The sequence below is a fragment of the Myotis daubentonii genome, chromosome X, assembly GCF_963259705.1.
Source record: "Myotis daubentonii chromosome X, mMyoDau2.1, whole genome shotgun sequence".
NCBI classification, from domain to species: domain Eukaryota; kingdom Metazoa; phylum Chordata; class Mammalia; order Chiroptera; family Vespertilionidae; genus Myotis; species Myotis daubentonii.
The window spans coordinates 40,982,123-41,005,890 of NC_081861.1; the positions used below are offsets into that span (position 1 = coordinate 40,982,123).

Sequence of the window (23,768 nt, forward strand, 5' to 3'; positions counted from 1 at the left end):
CAAATCCTTTGTGACTTCAAGGCCTTTCCTCTGCCCCGAATATTCTTTCCTCAGTTCCTCTCATGGTTGACTCATTCTTCCAGTCTCATCTCAAAGTCACCTGTTTAAAGAAGTTATTCCTGATCACCACCAGATAAGTAGCAGCCTGTCTCAATTACTCTAATTTATTTTCTTTATCATTGATCAGTCTGATATATATTTTTATGTATCACTTCACTTGTTTATTAACCCTTTTTTCTCACTAGAATGCAATCTCCATGATGGCGGAGACTGTATATATTCTGCTATATCCCTAATATCTAGCATAGAACCAGAATATTCTAGGCCAGGGGTCCTCAAATTATGGCCCGCGGGCCACACGCAAATACAAATATTGTATTTGTTCCCGTTTTGTTTTTTTACTTCAAAATAAGATATGTGCAGTGTGCATAGGAATTTGTTCATAGTTTGTTTTTTTTTTAAACTATAGTCCGGCCCTCCAATGGTCTGAGGGACAGTGAACTGGCCCCCTGTTTAAAAAGATTGAGGACCCCTGTTCTAGGCACTTAATAAGTGCTGGCAGAATAAATGAATGGTGCCCCAGTCTGGGTGAGCAATGTAAGATAAATGTGCTGCTGGTATAAAACAGGGTAAACAAAACAACCCCCTATTACTTTAGGTACTGCTGGTGCAGACTTTCACAATTTCCAGTATAATCCAAACAATCTCCTATATATAATTCACTCAGTCATTCAACAAGTACTCACTGAATAGCTAATACACATGCATTTAATTCTCCCAACAACCCTATGAGATAGCTACTATTATTATTATCTTCATTTTACCAATAAGAAAACTAAAGTTCAGAGAAGTATATGCTAGATATTATGATAAGTTCAGGGGATATACCAGAGAAAAATCTAACATGGTTGCACCCACTGCCCTGTCTAGTGGAGAGCCAGAGAATGAATCCAGGCTTACAGAGCAGCAGCCTAAGTGTTATGACAGAGGGCTAGGAAGGTTGCTACGGGTGCACAGGCACAGGATGGTGAAATCAGGTGGAGTGAGAGAAGGCTTCTGAGAAGAGGAAGCACTTGAATTAAATTTGAAGCATAAGTAGAAAGCTAGATGAGTGGAACACCAATTAGCTATTATTGATAGGGCTCACAGGCTATAATTTACCTTAATGACTTTCCTGTTTTTCCATGATTGGCCTCACCTCAGCTTTGCAGGATAAGAAATCCAATTTTGTAAGTAACCCAGAGTCATTTGAAACTGGGAATGCTGACAGATGGTACTAGAGCTCAGGAGGAAATGAAGTTTATAAATCAGAACATAAATTAGTTAATTTAACTGTAAGGTGGGCATTCTCTCCTCCACGGCATGCCTACTGAGACAGTTTTATAGTAAGCCTAGAACAGAGGTCTACAAACTTTTTCTTTAAGGGCTGATAGTGAATATTTTTGGCTTTCTAGGTCATACATAATCTCTGTCACAACTACTCAACTGCATCATTGCAGGGCAAATGCTGACCACCCTACAAAATCCCACCGCATTCTAAAGCCTTGGGTAGACGAAAGCTCTACTTACCAGCAAAACTCCAAGGAAAATGCCAGAAGCATCAGTTTACAGCTATTTCACAGAGAATCCCTTGATCCTTTGTTAACTGCAGGGGGGAAAGAGCACTCTCCCTTCTTACATGTACTACCCCAGGAAACAAATTTGGTGATATTAATACTTACAAGAAGTAACTAGCATGTAAGCTTCATGAAGAGAGAGATTTTTTTAAAAAAAATTAGAATCTGTTATTATTTTTTACAAAAAGCAGTATATATTCATTGTAGAAAATTATAAAAAAATAAGTAATTAGAAACATTATAATCCCACCACCCAGAAATTACCACTGTTAACAGCTTAGTACATATCCTTCCAGATCTTTTTCTAAGTATTTAGAAAAAGAATATATATATATATATATATATATATATATATATATATATACATTTCTACCAAAATGAGGTAATACTGTACATATGCTTTTTTCAGTTAATAACCTCCACCATTTCATGTTAATACGATTTTTATCTAATATCCACCCATATTCATATTCCCCTGCTTTTCCCCATAATGTCCTATAAAGCTTATTTGTTCAAATCAGGGTCTAATCTCAGACCATACATTGCATCTTAAGTACCTTTTTATTTAGAATAGTAATTGTTTTCAGGACAGAAATTTTGTTTCCTGCTGATTCCCAATTCTTGCCACATAGTACCAGCTCAATAAATATTTGCATAATTAATCAAAAACTTAGGGGCAATTTCACTGTAGAGTTTATCTCATCCACCCACTACCCTTTATCTCCATTTTATAAATAATGAAAATCAAGGCCAGAGAAGTGAAATGACTTCCCAAAGTCACACAGCAAGTACATGGAATTGCGTTCCATTCCTCTGTTTATTCTATTAAAATGGAGTTGGCAAACGTTTTCTGTGAAGTTCAGATAGTAAATATTTAGGCTTTCTGAGCCAATGTAGGTACTTTTAATATATATATGGAATCCATAAATGTTTTTGGTCTGTTTTTGTTAATCCTCACCCAACGATATTTTCTACATAGCTTTTTAGAGAGAGTGGGAGGGAGGGAAAGGGGGAGAGAGAAGACGAAGAAGAAGAAAGAGAGAGAGAAAGAAACATTGATGTAAGAGAGACACATTGACTGGTTGCCTCTCTCACAAGCCCCAGCAGAAGTGGGGAACAAACCCACAACCCAAGTACCTCCCCTTGACTAGGAATGGAGCCTGAGATCCTTTGGTGCTTGGGCTGATGCTCTAACCACTGAGCTACCAGCCAGGGCAGAAATCCATATATTTTTAATTGATGAAATCCAAATCTACATATATAAAAGCCTAATATGAAAATTGTCCCCTTGGGAGTTGACTGGGAGATTGCTCACTATGACGTGCACTGACCACCAGGGGGCGGCACGGAATGAAGGAAGGCCTTGGCCAGCAGCTGACAGCCGGGAAAGGGAGGCCCTGGCTGGCAGCCGGAAGACTCTGATCAGCCCTGATCACCGGCCAGGCCTAGGGACCCTACCCATGCACGAATTTCATGCACCGGGCCTCTAGTATAATAATAATTGATCACAAGGTTTTGTAATACAGGTCTACTAATGAAAAATAAGAAAGAATAATATTTGGTTTAATTGTGGTTGAAAGTTAGTGTTCCCTATTATTAAACAGAATGTAAATGTTTATCTTAGTTTGTGCAGGTCATAGTTTGCCAACCTCTATCCTACACTATGCTGTTTGTATGTGATTTGGCCTTTTCTTTGAAAGTCTGAGTGAAAGTGCCATTCTTCTTAATTGACAAGTTGCAACTGAGTTCTGGCTTATTGAAGAGATATGGTACTAAAGTACTAATGAGGAAAACAAGTCCTGAGTCACTGCTTTCAAACATGTATCTTGTCTTACTTCAGTTACTCTAGTACCTAACTGTTGGTAACTCCTGTCTTCTTTCACTAAAATTGCAAGAAGGTAGGTTGTATTGTGACTGCGGCTTTCATAATTAACCATGTGTTAATATTTAATGGGGCTGATCAGTTTAGAAATCAGTGCAAGTGAGGATGATTGCTTTGCCTATATCAGGGCTCATTATTTTTCTTTCTCGATTAAAAATATGCTATGCTATTTAAAGATATAAAGGTAAATATCCAAAGAGTTAAAAGAATGAAAAAGTGATTGCTTTGGCGGGGGTGTGGGGGATAGGGTTAGGAGGGAGAGCAGGGAATGGGGAGGAAAGCTAGGGACTCATTTTTTTTAATAGCACACCTTGTAGAATTCTTTGACTTTTTAAACTATGTAGATGTATAATTTTGATTAAAAAATACACAAAAAAACAGAAGCACATTAAAACCCCTTCTAGAAAAGCATTCTTTAATACTTTCCTCCATCCCTCCCTCAACCTAGGTTAGGTGTCCCTTTTCTCTGCTCCCCATATTGTCTGTACTCTGCCCCATCAGAGCACTTAACACACTGTACTATATTATCTGTTTCCCTATATGTCTCTCTGAAGGAACCATGAGCTCCTTGCAAGGAGGTGCCATTTATTATTCATTTCAGATCCTAGACTCAAATATTTAAAAAGGTATTCATTAAAGTGAAGTGAAACTATCGAAACCAAATATCACTCAGTCTAGGCAAATTAAACATCACAATGAGATAGCAGACAACATAAGTGTTGGTGAGGATGTGGAGAAATTGGAGACTTCATACACTTACCAATGGGAATTTTAAATGGTGCAGCCACTTTGGAAAACAGCCTGGAAGTTCCTAAAAAAAAGTTAAACATACAGTTACCATATGACCCAGGAATCCCACTCCTATTTCAGTGAACGTGTTCCTTGCCCTCTCTAGTGGAAAGACAGAGAATGAATCCAAGCTCACAAGTCAGTGTGCTAAGTGTTATGGTACAGATCTGCTAAGGATGCTAGGGGAATACCCACGAAGGTCAGTAAAATCAAGAAAATTGAAAACATGTCCAAACAAATGTTAACAATAGGATTGCTCATAATAACCAGAAAGTGGCAACAACTCAAATGTCCAACTAAATAAATGGATAAATAAACATGGTATATCCATACCATAAAATATTATTTGGCCATAAAAAGAAATGAAGTACTGATACATGGTACAACTTGGTAGGACCTGGAAAACATCATGCTGAGTGAAAGAAGACCACATATCATATGATTCCATTCATATTAACTGAGCAGAAAAAGCAACTACATAGAGACACAAGGCAAATAAGTGGTTGTTAGGGACAGAGATAGGAGGAGAGATTAACTGTAAGCAGGTTTAGGAAATTGGGGGGTGGTGATGGAAATGTTCTAAAACTGGATTGTGGTGTTGGCTGCACAATTGTGAATTTACTAAAATCAACTGTACATTTAAAATGAGTTAATTTTATGGTATGCAAAGTATAAGGCTCTAAAAAATCCCTCAATCAATTACATTATTTACTTTCTCAACTCCCCCCTCCCCTCCCCCCCCCTTGGACTAGCCCCTTACAAGACATGGTAAGAATTGTGAAGTTTCTGAAGCATTTTTGCCAGTTGGGGCTTGGGGTTGTGCTGATGGAAAGCAAAGTCAGCATCTCTCTGTGAAGCTGTAAGATGTCTTGATGTGCTCAATGTGTTTCAGGTTGCGTGACACCTGTGAATAATTTGGATAATCCGTAGCCTCTCTGTCAGTTTAGGTGTGAGCATTCCTAGGACCCCTACTCCAAATAATAAAGTAGTCAGGTAACAAATTCACTTCTTGCAACTCTCAAGCCCTATTCATAACCAGGTGAATTTTTCTATCATGGCATATCCGTGAAACTGTTGGGTGGGAGGGAAACTTGGTCAGTGCTTGTTAGGCAAAGGTGTCTTGCCAGAATAAGCGGTACAAACTCCACCCCCTAGGCCAGCTTCCGGGTGGTACCCCAGGGGAAAGCACACCTTTCCAAGGGCGGTGGGAAGGTGCAGGAGGCTGTAACGGGACCTCTTCAAGCTAGGCGAAAGGCCAGGGCCAGTCCCTCCTTCTCTGTGTTGCGGGAAGGGCAAAAACTCCTACAAAGTCCGGGTGAGATGTCAGCTCCCAGGGCCACCTGCTGTCTGAAACTCACGCTGCTGCTGTCAGAGTCCCCCAGGCTTTTCTTGTTTGCCGCTGCAGCCCCACCATTTGGGAAAGGGAAAAAAAGGTGGTGGAATTAGCAAAGCAGTCTGAGCGAGCTCCTAGCCATGCAGGTCTCCAGCCTGCGGTAACCCCAGGACCCAGCGCAGGACCCCTAAGTCATGTGCCCACGCCCCCACACTCCCATTCCCCACCTCCTCCACCCCCACCTCCCCCCACTCCGCACTGGCGATTGCCTCGAAGCTCCCCCTGGTAACGGGAAGGAAGCAAAACCCGCACGGAGAACACCAGCTGGTCTGAGCATGCTCAGACGGGTTGGCTGGAGGCCAGAGGCTTCTGTTCTGTGGGGGTAATGGCCGTACCCCTGAGACCCAGGTGGCCTCTCAAGGCAGGGGAAAGCCGACCCAGTCCCAAACGGTGTAGGTAAAGGGTTCAGGCTTCCACCTTTTCCTCCCTTTCTCCCCAAGGAGAAGGGCCCAGAAGAGGATAAAATTGCCAAATTGTCATGAACCTGGATCCCAGCTCCTTTCTGCAAAAAACGGAACAGAATAAGGCAGTTTTGTTGAGGGTGGTTTTTCTTGGAGTTCCGGGGGGGGGGGGGATGTATCTGTAGCCTCGTGAATGTGAGCTAGGTATTACCTCCCTGAGCCTCAGTTTCCTCCTCTATAAAATAGGAATAATAATAGTGCCCACTTCACAAGGTGTTTGTAAATATTAAATAAAATAATCTACCTAAAGGTTGACCAGACTGGAGAAAGCTAGTGATTTAATTTGTTTCGCAGAGTTCAGCACACTCCTAAGTGTAGGTGTCATCTTCCTTGGGATTCAGGGAAACGAAAGGATTTTGACACCACAAAACACATACCTAAGGTTAAATATTCATTACAATGTATATGAGAATCAAAACAGTCTCCTCACACTCAGCCTGGACACAGAGACATAACCACCACTTACTATCTACATAAACTTTGCTTTACTAGTCCACTGTCATTACCGGCATTTTCCAGGATTCCTTTGTCCAGGTAAATAGTTTCTTCATTACAGGAATTTCCCCAAATGACCCATCCACTCTTCAATGGAAAGCATTAACAGCTTGTACCTAAAATTACTTGAATCACTCTCCTCCAAATCCTCCACTTGCTGCTTCCACAAACCTAGGCTGTTCATATCATGATCCTTACCCAATTCTAATCAAGTTCCCACGTTGCCAGACTCTCTGCCTTAAATCAAACATTCATTTATCAGTAAATTCTGACCTTTCCATTCCTCCGTGAAACACTGCCACAACTTTGAGAAGTGGGGATCTTCTTTACTGAGATAGGCAGTAAATTCAGTTTTGTCATATCAGTAGGTGTGTGGGTGATATTCGGGGAGCCAGCGTTTGACAGTTTTGAAGGTCTTACAGAGATTCAGGGCAGGCTGAAACCTCACTACCACAGCTCAAGACCTTCAACTTGGAAACAGTGTGCTCCTCTGAAGCCTCTTGAAACTATGTACAGTACCTTGGTTGCAGCTCTCTGACGGCAATGGTGAGGTACATAGGTTTCACAGTGGTTGAAGCTCTGAACCCTTGACTTGAGCTCCCATTTGCTAAGGATACTAGTCCTATGGCCCATACATCACCTCCTATGAGAAGCCATTCCTGACCACCTGGATTATAGGGCCCTCTGTGTTCCAAATGTCCCCTGTCTCAACCCTTTCATGGCTGTCACCACACTTGTTTTATTCCCATTGAGCTACTGCATATAATTGTAAGCCTAGTGTGGCAAAGGGTCCCTTCATTGTAATTATGCACTAAAGAGAGTTTTATCATTTTTTTCCCAAGGTCTTTCAGATTTTATATTATGTCCTTCATTATTTTATTTTCAGATATGTTTCTACCAATTCTTTTGCTTATGAAAATTATCATAGTTACTACAATTAATGGTCAGTATTTGTCAGCCAGTAACAACACAGTGTTTATTTCTTGTAGTCCTTTGGGGGCGTATGATTTTATATTTGCTCAGACTTTACCCCCCCCCCCACCGAATCTTCTTTTTTCACACAACCTTTATTTTCTGCTCTTTAAATTATTACATGTATTAATAGAAAACGAACAAAAATTTCATAACTATGTAAAATATAAAACTATAGAAAGTTAACCTCAATAAAGTAAATATATAGATATTAGAAAATATATATATATTAGAAAAAAAGATTTAAGAGGAATATGCCAAAATGTTTAGGTGTTTAGTGTTTACCTACAGTTTATTTTTTCTTTCTGTATATTTTTATGGCTATTTAAACATTAACCATACAAATCTTTTACATAGATTTGTGATATTCTAAATACTCTACTTCTATTTTCAGTTATGTTTTCCTGAGCTAAATTAGATCTTGGTCCATCCAGAATATTTAAAATCAACCTCCATCATGTTCCTTCTAGTAAAATTCAAGTTATTTTACTTACAAAAGTTCAAACAGCTTAACATATGTTTGACAAACAGGAAACTATCAAATATTCATATCTGCCTATTACCCCTTCCCCAATTACCCCTTCCCCAGTAATTGATCTTCCACTGTAATACAGTTTTTCTCAGTAATGTCAATACTTTTACTTGAAATATATAATGGAAAGTTCACAGGTGCTAGACTTAACACCTATTTTCTGGCTATATAACCTTAGTCCTGTCACTATCTCTTACTGAGACTCACTTATGTCCTCTAAAATTAAGTTAATAATCTATACTAATAAAAGAGAAAAATGGTAATTGGCGTACGACGATACCCTTTTCATTGGCTAATCAGGGCTATATGCAAATTAACTGCCAACTAAGATTGGCAGTTAACTGCCAACAAGATGGCAGTTAATTTGCATATGTAGGCACAATGCAGGGAGGCGAAAGGGAAAGCAGGAAGAAGCCCCCTGCCACTGACAGTGATCGGAAACCCAGCGGGGAGCTAAGAGCTGGGGGGCAGGGCAAAGGCGGCCCATGATCAGAGAATCAGGCGCCTTTGCCGCCCTGGCCAGTGATAGCAGGAAGTAGGGGTGGAGCCAGCGATGGGAGCTGGGCACGGTCGAAGCTGGCAGTCCCAGGAGCTAGGGGTCCCTTGCCTGGGCCTAAAGCGAAGCCCACGATCGCGGGGCCACTGCAGCTGTGGGTCCCCGCTGCCCGGGCAGGAAGCCTAGGCCAGAGGCGTCAGGCCTGGGCAAGGGGCTGATCCTGCGATTGGAGGGTGATGGGGTCAACGCCTGAGGGCTTCCCAGTATGTGAGAGGGGGCAGGCTGGGCTGAGGGACACTCCCCCGCCCCACCCAGTGCACGAATTTCGTGCACCGGGCCCCTAGTTCTTACTATATTTTTATATGTTCAATATAATATAGCAATTGATAATATTCATTATCATTACTCTCAATTATTCTTTAGTAGACAGAAAAGAGCAAACAGTAACTGACACCTTCATATTTTACAGGGCAGTTCTTTTTAATATTTACAAATGCATGTGGAGTGACTGGGAGTTTGAAACACCTAAATCTAAGTTTTGGTGATATGATATGGTTAAAGCTACAGAGAAGCCAATCTCTCATTTTCTACCATGCTAGGAGTGAATGGTCCAGATAATGTGACAGCCCAGGAGAATGAGAAGCAAGCAATTAATCTCCCAGGTTTCTGATCTCATCAGCTAGGTGGATAGTGGTTCAGCATCGTGAACTGTTTTCTCATTAACTATTTCCTCTCCAGCAGCACCTGTTCCAGGAGAGCAGCAATAGTGAAGGCTGCCATTTGCCTACTGTGCACCAGGCATTTCATTCATTCCAGTCACAAACATTTATTCAGAGCCAGCTTATGTTCTAAACAGTGCTCTAGAAACTGGGGATCCGATGGGGACTGAACAGACTAAAATGTCTGCCCTGTTGAGATTGTGTTCTAGTATGGAGAGATACAAACAATATAATAAATCAATAAATTTTATATATATATATATATATATATATATATATATATATATATATATATGAACCCTAATATGCAAATAGACCAAACGGTGCAACAACCAAACAACCGGTCACTATAACATGCGCTGACCACCAGGGGCGCGCACAGAACATGGCGAGCATTGGCTGTGGCAGGATGGTGGAGCAGGTGAGCGGGGGCGCCAGACCAAGGTGGGGCGCCGGTCACTGTCATCTGGGTGAGCCTCCGGTGGTTACTGAAAATTATTTGCTCCCACACACTGCGGTCCCAATGGGCACTCGCACCTGCTGCCAGTGCCAGCCCCACTCACACCCGCTGCCAGCACCCGGCACCAGCCCCAATCTCTTGACACCGTCAATGGATGTGAGCAGCGGCTGCCAGCCCCAATCGCCCCTCAGGGCTTCTCCACCTCCCCCTGCTCCTGAGGGGTGATCAGGTCCAGCAGCCACCACTCACACACACTGCCGGCAACAGCCCCACTTGCACCTACTGCCAGCACCGGAGCTGCCATTCACACCCACTGCCGGTGCTGGCCCCGCTTGCACCTGCAGCTGGTGCCAGAGCCACCACTTGCACCTGCTGCCAGCACCCAGTGCCAGTCCTGATCACTTGGCATTGTCAGCAGGTGTAAGTGGGTGGCTGCCAGCCCTGATTGCCCCTGAGGGCTTCTCTACCTCCCCCTGATCCTGAGGGGTGATCAGGACAGCAGCTGCTGCTCACACCTGCTGCTGGCACTGGCCCCAATCACTCCGCACCATCAATGGGTATGAGTGGGACCAGTGCTGTCAGTGCATGGGAACAATGGCAGTGAGAGCAGGGCTGCAGGCAGACAGGGGACCAGGGGCCGCAGTGGGAGGGCCTGGGTGGGGGCATGGAGGATGGGCCAAGACCTGCCCCTGTACCTATTGCAACCTCACGGCCCACAGTTCCTTTCAAGGTGCACGAATTTGTGCACTGGGCCCCTAGTCCTATATAATAAAAGCCTAATATGCTAAGTGTCCGGTTGACCGGTCAGCCGTTCAACCAATCAAAGCCTAATATGCTAAGGCTGCTCAACTGCTGGCTATGACATGCACTGTCCACCAGGGCACAGACAGTTGACCAGTCACTATGACATGCACTTACCACCAGGGGTAAGATGCTCCAACCAGTAGGTTTGCTTGATGCTAGGGTCTGGCCAATAGGGACTGAGCTAGATGGGCTGGACACTCCATGGAATCCTCCTGCAGTCTCTCCCTGGCTGGCCAACCTCCCATGTCTCTCCCCGGCCCCAATCATGCACAGGTGGGGTCCCTCAGCCTGGCCAGCGCCCTCTCATAATTCAGGACCCCATTGGGGAATGTCAGAGAGCCGGTTTTGGCCCAATCCCAAAGGGGGAGTGCCACTCAGCCAGAAGCCAGGCTCACAGCTGGTGAGCACAGTGGTGGTGGCAGAAGCCTCTCCTGCCTCCACGACAGTGCTAGGGATGTCTGACTGCCGGCTTAGGCCCACTCCCCCTGGACTGCAGGAGGGTGCAAGCTGGGCTGAGGGACCCCCTGAGTGCATGAATTTCATGCACTGGGCCTCTAGTGTAGTATAATATAAGAGACATGATGGAAAAAATAGAGCAGGGAAGAAGGAATGGGAGTGCTAGTGGCTAGGTATACAGTTTTATTTTTATTTATTTTTTAATATTTTTTATTGATTTCAGAGAGGAAGGAAGAGGGAGAGAGAGATTGAAACATCAATGATGGGAATCATTGATCAGCTGCCTCCTGCATGTCCCCTACTAGGGACCGAGCCAGCAACCCAGGCATGTGCCCTTGACTGGAATCGAACCTGGGACCCTTCAGTTCCCAGGCTGACACTCTATCCACTGGGCCAAACCAGCCAGGGCTAGGTATGCAGTTTTAAATGGGCTGTGCAGGGTCAGTCTTACTGAGAAGGCAATATTTGAGCAAATACTTGATTAATATGATGAGAGATCAAGGGACAGGGACATCTGGGAGAACATTAACAACAGCCTGTGCAAACATGTGAGATGGGAATGTGCCTGAATTCTGTGCCAAGACATCCAAACAACACTATGGTAGGCACTGGAGATATAAGCCTAGTGGGGAAGACAAATAATTATACAAACAGTTACAACAAAATGACTTAAGATATAAGGGATGACCTCTAGTGAGAATCAGAGAATGCTGGCCTGAGGGAGTACCAAGGGAGATGATACTAAAAGTTTGACAGCGATTTTGCCTGATGAAGGGGAGGACCGGGCTGATAGAAGAGCATGTTGGGAATCAAGCATAACACAGATGACCTGGTGGGCTGGTGGTCTTTTAAGCTCTTTTCTAGAGGGGCCACATTTCATTTGTCTGGTTAGGCCCAATGATCTGAAGGCACCCCCAGTATTTTAAATGTGTGGCATTCCATTCCTAATGTGGAGCCTACTTTTTTCGGCCAAACTTTACTCAAAGTCAAGTTGTTTACAGTTTTCCACTATTAAAAAAAAAAAAAAAAAGCTAGGGTAAGAATCTTTTGTTCATAAAAATGTTACACTTTTTCAGTTATTTCCTTTTTTAAACGTTTGTATTTAATGTATTGGAGTGACATTGGTTAATAAACTTATATAGGTTTCAGGTGTACAATTCTATAATGCATCATTTATATGTCCAGTTATTTTCTTGACATCAATTTCAGGAATTTAAACTGCTAGATTCAGGGGTTTCATATTTCAACCTTTGATACATTGCCTAGTTGGCCTTCCAGAAAGAATGTGTCAATTCTCAGTCCTACTAGCACTGTGGGAGAGAGACTCTTTGCCCATATCCTTACCAACAGCTTGTTAATTTTAGTATCTTATCTCAGAAATTGCATATAAGAATAAATATGAGGAGAAAATTGTTTCAGGCTCTGAGAAGGAAGTGTCTTAAACTGATAATTTTTTTCTATCTTGTTCAATAAAAGAAATGAGTCTATGCACCAACAGTGTTGCTCAATGGTTAAGCATCAACCATGCACCTGAAGGTCTCTATTTGATTCCTGGTCAGGGCACACACCCAGGTTGCGGACTCAATCCCCAGTAGGGGGCGTGCAGTAGGCAGCGATCAATTATGTTTCTCTCTCATTGGTGTTTCTCTCTCCCTTCCTCTCTCTCTCTGCAATCAATAAAAACATATTAACAAACAAATAAAACACCCATGTTTTGTTTTTGTTTTTTTAAAGAAATGAGACCGAGGCTATCTTACTGTAAAGACTTTAGGTCATAACTATGACAATTGATAAACCTGTGTCCAGCATGGAGCCAGTAGAAGGATCACATATGTTATACCTATTACCTTAGAGAGGACTTTACAGAACAACAGTAGACTTCCGACCCTAGGGAGGAGCAAATCTGATGTTTGATTTCCTTACTCTCTGTCTGATCTTAGGCAAGTTACTATCGCTGTGTGTGACTCAGTGTCCTGGTCTGTAAAATGCAGATGGTGAAAAGGCTCATACCTGTGGGAGCAGTTGTGAGAGGCCATAATAAGTTCCAGTCTGAGATGAAATGCCACAGCTGGAGATCCATCCATCCCTTCAGGATGAGGTGGAGACCCAGACCCACTCTCTCTAATCCCTTTTATGCTGCCCCTGAGGTCCCTGGTAGTGACAGGATTTCAGAGTTACCTGGATTGTAAAGGACTCCTCAGACCTCAATCATATCTCCTTCCCACCACACATTGGGGAGCCTATGTGTCCCTCTGAGATAAGTCCCCCTTGCTCTTAGCTGTCAACTGTTGCTCAGCAAAGTGGTTTGGGAGGGGGACAATTGGCTGGTACTGAGCGATCTGAAAGGATAGAGGTGCCTTTGACAAATGGGAGAAGGAGCCAGTCCCTGGGGACAGACAAAACCAAGAGAAATCCATCTCAGCATTCTATGTGTTCCCTTATCATTTCATCATCATCATTAAGCTCTCAGGTATTTTTGAATCCACTCCTATGCCTGTCAAAGGCTAGCCTTGGTACAGTTCCTAGAGCTAGACTGTCACATCAAATTAACACAAAGTAAGCACTTTTCTCATGACATAGACAACATTTAAATTTCCCCCATCCTTCTATAGCAGAGTAATGCATTCTAGCAGAGTAATATACTAGCTACCATTTCTTGAGAGCCTACAATGGACCAGTCCTGTTTTAATTACTCATACACAGGTCACACCTGGGAAAGGCAGGTATGAATTTACACGCCTCAGTTTCCTCATATATCATATGTGAATAATAACACCTACATCATAGGGTGCTGTGAACATATGAGAGCTAAGACCTGTAAGAAGCCTCAGCCTCAATGATACATCAGATAAGGGGATGGTATCCAAAATATATAAGGAACTCATACAACTTAACAAAAGGAAGAGAAACAATTCAATTTAAAAATGGGCAAAGGACCTGAATAGACACTTCTCCAAAGAGGGCATACAGAAGGCCAAGAGACATATGAAAAAATGCTTAAAGTCACTGATCATCAGAGAGATACAAATTAAAATGGCAATGAGTTATCACCTCACACCTGTCAGAATGGCTATCATTGACAAATCAACAAATGACAAGTGTGGGAGAGGATGTGGAGAAAAGGGAACCACAGTATAATGCTGGTGGGAATGCAGACTGGTGCAGCCACTGTGGAAGACAGTATGGAGTTTCCTCAAAAAATTAAATATGGAACTGCCATTTGACCTAGTGTTCCCACTTCTAGAAATGTATCCTAAGAAATCAGAAACACCATTCAGAAATAATGTATGCACCCCATGTTCATAGAAGTGCAATTTACATTAGCTAAGATCTGGAAACAGCCCAAGTGCCTGTCAGTAGATGAATGGATAAAAAGCTGTGGTACATTTACACCATGGAATATTATGCAGCAGTGAAAAAGAAGAATATCTTACCCTTTGAGACAGCATGGAGGGATCTGGAGAGTATTATGCTAAGCGAAATAAGCCAGTCAGCAAAAGACAAGTATCACATGGTCTCACTTGTGGCGAGTATACTCAGCCCCAGGGCGCCTTATGTGCTGCACCAGCTCAGCCAGGTTCAGTAAGCCTGAGAGGGGGCAGTAAAGGATTGAGAAAAGACAGACAAGAGAATAAAAGCTGGGTCTGGGTGGGACGCTGTCCTCTCTGATGGAGAGCTAGCGACAGCGCCACGGACTACAAGCCATGTCTTTATTTTATAGCCAGATTCCACGAGGCAAAGTAAGGGCTTGGTCAAGATGTTTACAACATTCTCGTGAGTTTCAATCCTACTCAATTACATGCACCTGAACTCTATCAAGCCCACATCACTCAGGCACATAGGGCCACGTGTTCGGACCATAGGTTCAAGCTTACAACCATAGCTGTTGGCTATAATTGTGCTGGGAGGGATTTGCCCTCCAAGCTGGGACTTGCACGTGGCCGTGAGAGGACTGTGCCCTCTCATTAGTCCAAGGCTTGAACCTGTCCAAACGCTGTTGCCGCTCTCCACACTCACTCATATGTGGAATCTAATAAACAACAACAAAAAATGATGAACAAAATAGATCCAGAGACATAGAAGCATGGAACAGACTGTCAAACCTCAGAGTGAAGATGGGGGAGAGGGGCTGGGAAGAAATTAACCAAAGAACTTGTATGCATTTATGCATAACCCATGGACACAGACAATAGGTGGTGAAGGCCTGGGGTGGGGGCGGGCTAGAAGAGGTCAATGGGGGAAAAAGGGGACATAGGTAATACTTTCAACAATAAAAATCTATTTTAAGAAAAAAAAAGAAGCCTCAGCTTCTCACCCTGGAGTCTGACCTTTGGCTCTACCACTAACTAGCAGCATGACCATAGGCAAGTTTCTTAACTTTCCAGCCTGTTACTTCATCTGAAATATGTGCTAATAATAATACCTATCTTATAGGGTTGATATGATTAAAGGAGCTAATGCATTGAAAGGACTTGGTACAGGTGCCGGGCATGCAGTAACCTGTTATTAAAACAGTTATAATGATTTTTTATTTTTATCAGGAAGAATCAGGAAGGGTTAGAGAGCAACAAAGGACTTGTATGTGTGCATATTAGCATAACCAATGGACACAGACACTGAGGTTGTGGGGGCTTGCCCGGGTTGGGACTGGCTGGTGGTGGGGTGTCAGTTGGGGAAAAAAGAGACATATGTAAAACTTTAGACAATAAAAATAAATAAATAAATTAGTTAATTAGTTAACTAATAAAAAAAAAGAATCAGGAAGAATCAGGAAGAGGAAGAAGATTCAGCAAAGGAGACTGAGAAGTAGACACCATAAAGGTCAGGGAGTGGGGAACATGAGAGAAGCATGTCATGGAAACCAAGGATAAAGAATTCCAGGAAGGAAGGAGATAGAATACAAAAGGACACTCAGAGGCCAGTTTCTTTTGACGAGTGATTTTCATCTTAGTGACCAATGAGAATGAAAGTAGAAAGGAAGAAAATAAGCCCATAGTTTGAAATGAAGCCTTTTACAAGCTAACTCCATTAGTCTGATTAGCCCAGGTGTCACCTCCATGTCTCCTAATTAGGGAGAACACATATTTATTGAGTAAAGGAAAAGCCAATGCCACACAAATTAAGTAAAAAAGAAATGTCAGATTACATTTGGTTGGCGAAATAAAATTTAGACAATCTTAAATTCACAAAACAGAGGAGGATAAACAGGAAGAAACAGGATGAATCACAGAACAGGTTTTCAGAGGAGCGGTCTATACTGGAGGCCCAGGCTAACACCAGTGAAAAGGAGGGTAATGGTATAGATCATTCTTTTTTTAAATCATCACCCGACTATATTTCCTCCATTGATTTCTAGAGAGAGTGGAAGGGAGGGAGGAGGGAGGGAGAGAGAACCATCTGTGTGACAGAGGCAGACTGAATGGTTGCCTCCCACACGTGCCCCTATGGGGGCTGGGGAACCTGCAACTGAGGTATGTACCCTGGACCAGGAATCAAACCCGAGACCCTTTGGTCCAAGGCCAAGGCTCCAACCACTGAGCAAACCAGCCAAGGCATCTTTATTTTTTATTTTATCTTTCTATTCTACCTGGTGCCAGAAAGAAATTACAGCCGTATAAACTGTGTCTTGTGTGGACAAATATTCCACAAGTGTTTACAGTATAGAGTAAAACAGAAAAGATGAACAGGAAGTGGAATGATATTCAAATCTGGACTAGATGGGGGAGTTAGATATCTCCTAAGGGTAGACTTATCGAGGGAAAGAGAAGACTTAAGGGTTATATCCTATGTGAGCTGGGAAGTGTTGGGGCCTCTGTGGAAGCCTGAGTGGAACTGCCTCTTGCCTGGGGGTGATGGAGGGATCCCCTTTGGCTCCTGAGAGATGGTGGTGGCTGCCAGGTTCCCAGAGGTGCCCCAATAGATGCAATGAGTGGCTGGCTCCTGGCCCGTTCTCAGCTAAAGGTCCCCTCCCAGTCTCCTTCTGGCCTTGAGGGTTAAGAATGCTAAATTTTTTAAAAATATATTTTTATTGATTTCAGAAAGGAAGGGAGAGGGAGAGAGAGAAACATCAATGATGAGAGAGAATCATTGATCGGCTGCCTCCTGCACACCCCACACTGGGGATTGAGCCTGCAACCCAGGCATGTGCCCTTGACTGGAATCAAACCTGGGAACATTCAGTCTGCAGGCTGATGCTCTATCCACTGAGCCAAGCCAGCCAGGATGAGAATGCTGAATCTTAAGGAAAACAGGGAGTGTCGGGTGGGGAAGGGTAATAGCAGAGCTCAGAGAGAGAGAGCCTCCACCACCCTCTACCAAGAGATGAGTATGGCTGGGTGTGGGGAGTCCTAAGGTCAGATCGTGGGGTCATTGATGGAGCAAAAACCCAGGGAGGACCTAAGGAACTGTTTCTGGAAAGAGAAATACTTCAAGGCAGGTTCTTGTCATGGCAGCCCAGACAGGCTTTCTACAGTGCCTGGCTTCAGCCCCTAACCCCTTCAGGGTCCCTTTATCTCTCTGAGTAGCCCATCAACTGCTAGTATAATTAGAGCCCCAATAACTCCTCCTGGGCTCCTCAACCTGTGCCATTCCCAATACAACATAGCCCAGAGTTCTGTATGGAACCCTGGAATCTGTGGTTCCTACCAGGCTTCCTGTCACTGTCAATGTCCACATGACCTCAAATGCTCTCCCCTGACCCACACAGAAGCTCTGTGCTTCTCCCCTGAGGCATCATCTCCCACTGCTGCACACTCTGTCCTCTCAGCTCTGTGGAGCACCAATTTGCGCATGACAAACTCCTTCAAGTCCTCGAGTTTGTGCATCCAATTCACTCCCCACCCCCTGCCTTAAATGCAATCATTCCCATACACCCAGCCTTGTCCTGCTCACAGAGCAGGGACATATGCACCTACAAGAGACATAGGGACCCTTGGGGCCTGAGGTCACACATGTCCTGTCCTTATTTTTTTTTAAATCACACTCCAATATGAGATCAGGAGAGGGGACAAGGCAGGTTCCTTGGAAGGTCCCTCACTTCCTCCCTGCCCCATGAATGCCTTTCACTCTGATAAAATGGCGTGGCTTTCTGATCCCCATGTTCCCTCATGTGTCCTAGCTACTAGATTGCTTTTCATCCCTCCCCAGCTATTCTCAATTCTCAGATTGGTGTAGGGTTGGCTTGGAGTCCTGGGCTGCCTGTGTCCTCTGGCATGTAGCTTCAGGGCTTAGGACAGTGGTTCTCAACCTTCCTAATGCCGCGACCCTTTAATACAGTTCCTCATGTTGTGGTGACCCCCAACCATAAAATTATTTTCGTTTCTACTTCATAACTGTAATGTTGCTACTGTTATGAATCGTAATGTAAATATCTGATATGCTATATCTGTTTTCCCGATGGTCGCAACCCACAGGTTGAGAACCGCTGGCTTAGGGGGTGAGGCTCCGTCCAGTGCTATCAGCTGAGCCTCTGGTGCTGGGCTCCTGTGAGTAACTGCTCTCTCTTTTCCTTAACTGGGATTTGGGAAGAGGCCGGTTTCAGCCCACAGGAGAGATTGCTGGTTGTGACCACGATGTCAGCTAAGAGCAGCAACAGTGATCTAAGAAATCCACCCAAAGGAAGAAGAGCTGCCCCTCCCCAAAGGGACAAGGAATGAAGTGATATCTGGAAACAGCGTAAGTGCCCATCAGTAGATGAATGGATTAGAAAACTGTGGTACATCTACACGATGGAATACTATGCTGCTGTAAAAAGGAAGGAACTCTTACCATTTGCAACGTCATGGATGGAACTGGAGAGCATGATGCTAAGTGAAATAAGCCAGTCAATAAAGGAAAAATACCACATGATCTCACTCATTCATGGACAATAGAGACCATTATAAACTTTTGAACAATAATAGATACAGAGGCAGAGCTGCCTCAAACAGACTGTCAAACTGCAGCGGGAAGGCCGGGGAGGGTTGGGGGGCAGGAGGTAGGGGGGTAAGAGATCAACTAAAGGACTTGTATGCATGCATGTAAGCATAACCAATGGACATAAGACACTGGGGAATAGGGGAGGCTAGGGGACTGTCTAGGGCGGGGGGATAAAATGGACACCTATGTAATACCCTTTGTAAGACGCCTCTGGATACATTACAGAAGAAAGCACTGAAGCATTGTCAACAAGTGGGTGCCATAGTTTGGTTCTGTGATATAAGGGACAAGTCAATTGTAGAGTCTCTATTTACCTTTGGGGAATATTTCAGCTTATTTTTTCTTCCCTTTGCCTCACCTGCAAAATGAGATTGCTAAAAACCCCACCCCTTTATAGTTTTTGACCATATTTCTTTCCTTTTCCTTTACTTCTTAAAATTATACCACAGAGACATTAAAATAGATGCTGATATATATTTATTGACATAGAAAGAAGCCCACAACAAATTGGTGAAAAAATACAGGCTATAGAACAGCACTTATATTTGACACTTTTATCTGTACATGTATCTATCTGGGTACATAGGTATAGGGAAGTATCTAGAAGGATAGTCATCAGAGGGTTGACAATGGTTATATAAGGGTGGAAGATTTGGACTAATTTGTACTTGACTTTTTGTACTTTTTTGTTGTTCGAAGATTTAGCAGTGAATTATACCACTTTCACAAAGAGAATAAAGCCATCAAGGAAATGAGCACACACAGAAAATAGATCCTTAGGCAGCAGAGGTGGGGGTGGGGAGCAAGGACAGAGGACAGGCCATCTTTCTCCACTGTGCTTGTATCCAAGACCCTTTCTCTTGCACCCTAAAAAAAGATGCTTTGTGGATTAATTCATGCAATTAGAAGCCCCCTCCCTCAGTTTTCCCATCACTAAGCTCTGAATATAGCTTAAGGGTTCATTGAAGGCTGAAGGCTAGCACCTCACTGTAGCTCAGAAGGGTCATCGGATTGGTCAGGAGCCTCTCTTGACCCCTCCTCCTCCCTATGTGTCAGCTCCTGCAGGGTCATGACCAGATTTTCAAACATCTCAGCCTTGTTACTCTTGTCACAGGTTTCCTTCGCGTGGTCCTCCTTTCCACAATATGAAGAGTGGGTTGTGTATTTTCGCTTCCTGGCTCTACAAATATCCCTAGGGCCATCATTTTTATCTCCAGAACCCCCACTGGTGGAAGGAGATTGCGCCTGGGAACTATTGGGGGAATCAATGACTACCACTTGATCCTGAGGTCTGGCTCTGCTTCTGGGGGGAGGAGACCCAGAGGATGAAAGTGGAGGGTCCTGAGACTCCACCAGGATCACATCTTCATCTGAGTCATCCAGGGTGTCATCTATCTCTATCACGTTGCAGTCAGCACTGCCGATCACTATCCGTAGGGAACCCTGAAATGCCACTGGGCTGGTTGCCCTCTCCACCATTGACTCAGATCTCCTGGCCCGCTTCCGATTAATGAAAGTGTCATCCCAATCCTCCTCCTCCCTTATCATCTTGATTAACTCCAGGAAATTGGGAAGACGCTCCTGCTCATTTGCATACATCCTGAGAAGATGCTTCAGCCTGTAGCGCAGGTCCCCATTCAGCTCAGCCCCTAAAAGGAGCTGGTGCAGGCGAGTCTGGTTTGCATCTTTCTCGGCTATGATCCCTGCCTGAATAGCGTTCTGGAGCTGCACCTCTAAACGGATCACATAAAGGGAGGCTTTCTCCCCTTGTGCCTGCAGGGTGTTAAAAAATTTACCGTGGGCAGTCACATTGTTTTCAGTCTCCCCAAACACCAATTTCATTGCGTGCAAGAAATCTGCCACACTTAGGTTGGGGTTGGCTGCCTGGAGCAAGTGCATGACCTCCCGGGCCGGGCCCCTAAGGGTTTTCATCAGGCGCTTGAGCTTTTCTTCCTCAGACATATTCCAATCTGGCAGGACCCCATTGACTTGGATTAGCCAGTTTTCAAAAGTTTCTTCCCCCTGGGCTGGCACCCCCCTCCCTGAGAACAACTTCATGTTTCTTTCCGCCATGTTGGCCATTAAAGGGCCAAGACTCCTCCCCAGGGACCTCAGCATAGAATGGGCCCAAGGCGGCAAGCGGGAGTTCTGCCGCCGGCTGTTACCCATGTGTGCAATGATGCTAGCCATGATGGATGCTGATTGGGTATCTGAATATTATCAAGATGTTTGGGCTTTTTGGAAAAGACTAATCTGCAGGCGTGCAGGGAGCCTCTGCCTTCCTCCTGTTAAAAAAAAGAAAAAGAAAAAAGAAAAAAGAACGGGAGGGGTGTGTAAGAAGAGATTAATAAGGCTGCAGCTGTTTTCTCTCCCTTCCTGAATATCTTGCAGTACATTTTATATCTGCCTGCTGTCCTAAAAATATCCTCCAGAAGACTGGCAGTTACAACTCAGGGAGCCAGCCGGTGTCTCCCTGTTAGCGGGGAGCTTTGGACAGCCACATCCATTCCTCCAGTCTTTCAAGAGCGACGGCAACTGTTGCTTCTAATTCTAAGTGTAATAGTGTATGGAGCTGATGTTGGGCTCTCAAAATAGAGCACAGTGGTCAGATCTCATTAACCTCATGGTCTCAGGTCTCAACCACATCCCCTCTCAAAGTGTCTCTCCCCCCACCCCTTATCTCCCAGATTCTTACACGAGCTCAGGAACAAGCGTGCGCCTTTATTTCACTATCAGCCTCTGCAACTGGTGGCCTCCATGAGAAAACTTGTCTCCAGGGTCCAGTCGATCTTTGTCCACCGGGGGAGTCCCTGATCCCGGACCTCAGGGTGTCAAGACTGAGCCTTCACCAGGAAGGGCAGGGAAAGGAAGGGTCAGAAACAGCCCCATCCCTCATCCCGCTCCCTCCCTCTTCATCCCACACCCCCTTGCTCCCTCCGCTGTAGCCAAGCTGAACATTCCCTTAGCGGCCTTTTGAATACAAGCCAAAGCGACCCCCGTCCCGCCCCGCCCCATTACATTTCCCCTTGGAAATCCTTGGCTTACCAGCTCTGCAATCAGCCGCACAGAATTCAAGTCCGGATTCGTCTTAGATGGCCTGCCCCTGAGAAAGAGAATAGGAGTTGGACACGCACACCCACATATCCCTCACCAGGATGAGATGAGGGGATGCAAAGGGAGGTCAAGACAGACAGCTTGCGATTCTCTTCCCTTGCCTCCCCAACCTCCCTGAAAACTCCCCTGTCTCAATCCAGGCAAACCCTACCCACTAGGCAGCATCCAATGGCACCCCATCTCCTCCCTCAGCGCAGCCAGGCCATACGAGTGCCCCTTGCCCAGCCTCCTAGTTCTGGATTTTCCGAGCGGGGAGCCGCCCAGTCCCGGTGGGGCTTTCCCTCCTCTCTCCCCGCCCGGCAATCACGCCCCCTTTATTTACCTGTGCTCCGCGGGTGGGCAACGGCAAGACAGCTCAGGATGTAGGTTTTGGCCTCTGCGGCCCTGCAGTGGGAAAGGATGGACGCCTCCTTGGCCGCTGAGCTACTCGGGGCTGCCCGAACCGAACTGCTCAGCACTGCCGCCCAGCCAGGGGGAGTAGAGTCCTGTCAGCAGGGTTCCCAAGGCAGCAGCAGCTGCTTTTATCCTCAGTCCTCTGAGACAAAAGAGCTTGACGTGCTGGCCGGCGCGGCCAATCAAAGAGGCCTGTGGGGGGGGGGGGGCGTGCGACTCCCAGCACAGCCTCCATCCTAGGCAAGTTTTAACGGAATAGGGAGTGGGGGGTGGGGGAGGGGACAGGGGACTGGGCCGCAGGTCTGCAGGCTTCAAGTGCGGCTTGGTTGCATGGACTGCAAATTGGCTACTCTTCCCTTCTCCCTCTTTCTCCCTTGACTAAATCCCGTGCCTTGAGGGCAAGTGCATTAAACATGAGGTGGAATAAAAAAACAAATAAATAATAGAAGGACTTCACCTTTATGTGGTGGGAAGGGGGGTAGGGGTAAGAACACTAGAGTTTTCTTACTGCAAACAGGCTTGCACAGACATCTTTCAGTGTGAAGGAGGTGGCAATATGTCCAGTTAACAGCGAGAGGACTTAGGCACCCAGGCTGTTAACCAATTACTAAACTATGGGTACAAGGCTGACTGCAACAGAATCATTTTGGGGAGCTTGTTAGAAATGTAGATTACTGGATCTGGCCTCTGGGGGATTCTGATTTAGGAATAGGGCTGGGGTATGATTTTAGGTTTTTAACCAGCACTGTAGTTGATTCTGAGGTGTAGAGAAGATGGTGAGTAAATGCACCTGTCTCCAATGTATCTGTTCACAGTATATCTGTGGTGACATGCATCTCCAGAACACATGTTCTTACCTGTGTCCATATCTTCCTGAAATTGTATGGGAAGAGTTTGGAATCTGTAGGAGGCTGAATAATGGCCACCCATATATATTAAGTCTTAATCCCTGGAACCTGTAAATGTAACCTTATAAAGTAAAAGAGCCTTGACAGATGTGATTGAGGATTTTGACATGGGGAGATTATCTGAATGGGCCCTAAATCCAATCACAGGTGTCATTATAAGAAGGAGGACAGGACAGATGACACACAGAAAAGGAGAGAGGGATGTGAAGACAGAGGCAGAGAATGGAGTGATGTGGCCACAAGCAAAGGAATGCTGGCTGTCAGGGCCAGCCTGACAGGTTGAGCCAGGCTGAGGTAGGGAGGTGGGAATTGAGAAAAGAAAGAAAGGAAAGCAGGATCAGGAAGACTACAGCTCTCGAGG

At 44.8% G+C, this 23,768-nt stretch overlaps 1 protein-coding gene across 2 annotated transcripts; it reads right to left on the reverse strand.

Moving 5' to 3' along the window:
* Positions 1–19,451: 19,451 nt before the first annotated feature.
* ZCCHC12 (zinc finger CCHC-type containing 12) lies at positions 19,452–22,655 on the reverse strand. 2 transcript variants are annotated; one of them, XM_059679093.1, is made up of 4 exons: positions 22,429–22,655; positions 22,038–22,089; positions 21,688–21,814; positions 19,452–21,277 (listed from the first exon to the last, which is right to left on the reverse strand). In XM_059679093.1, exon 4 carries the CDS (start codon positions 21,180–21,182, stop codon positions 19,977–19,979), a length of 1,206 nt encoding a protein of 401 aa, XP_059535076.1. In that variant the 5' UTR covers positions 21,183–21,277; positions 21,688–21,814; positions 22,038–22,089; positions 22,429–22,655; the 3' UTR covers positions 19,452–19,976. The 2 variants fall into 2 exon arrangements, with proteins under 2 accessions (XP_059535076.1, XP_059535075.1); XM_059679092.1 differs by having other exon boundaries at positions 21,688–21,835.
* Between the last annotated feature and the right edge of the window lie 1,113 nt (positions 22,656–23,768).

Coding starts and splice junctions, on each gene's coding strand:
- ZCCHC12 (XM_059679093.1), bottom strand. CDS start 21,182: ATGGCTAGCATCATTGCACACATGGGTAACAGCCGGCGGCAGAACTCC.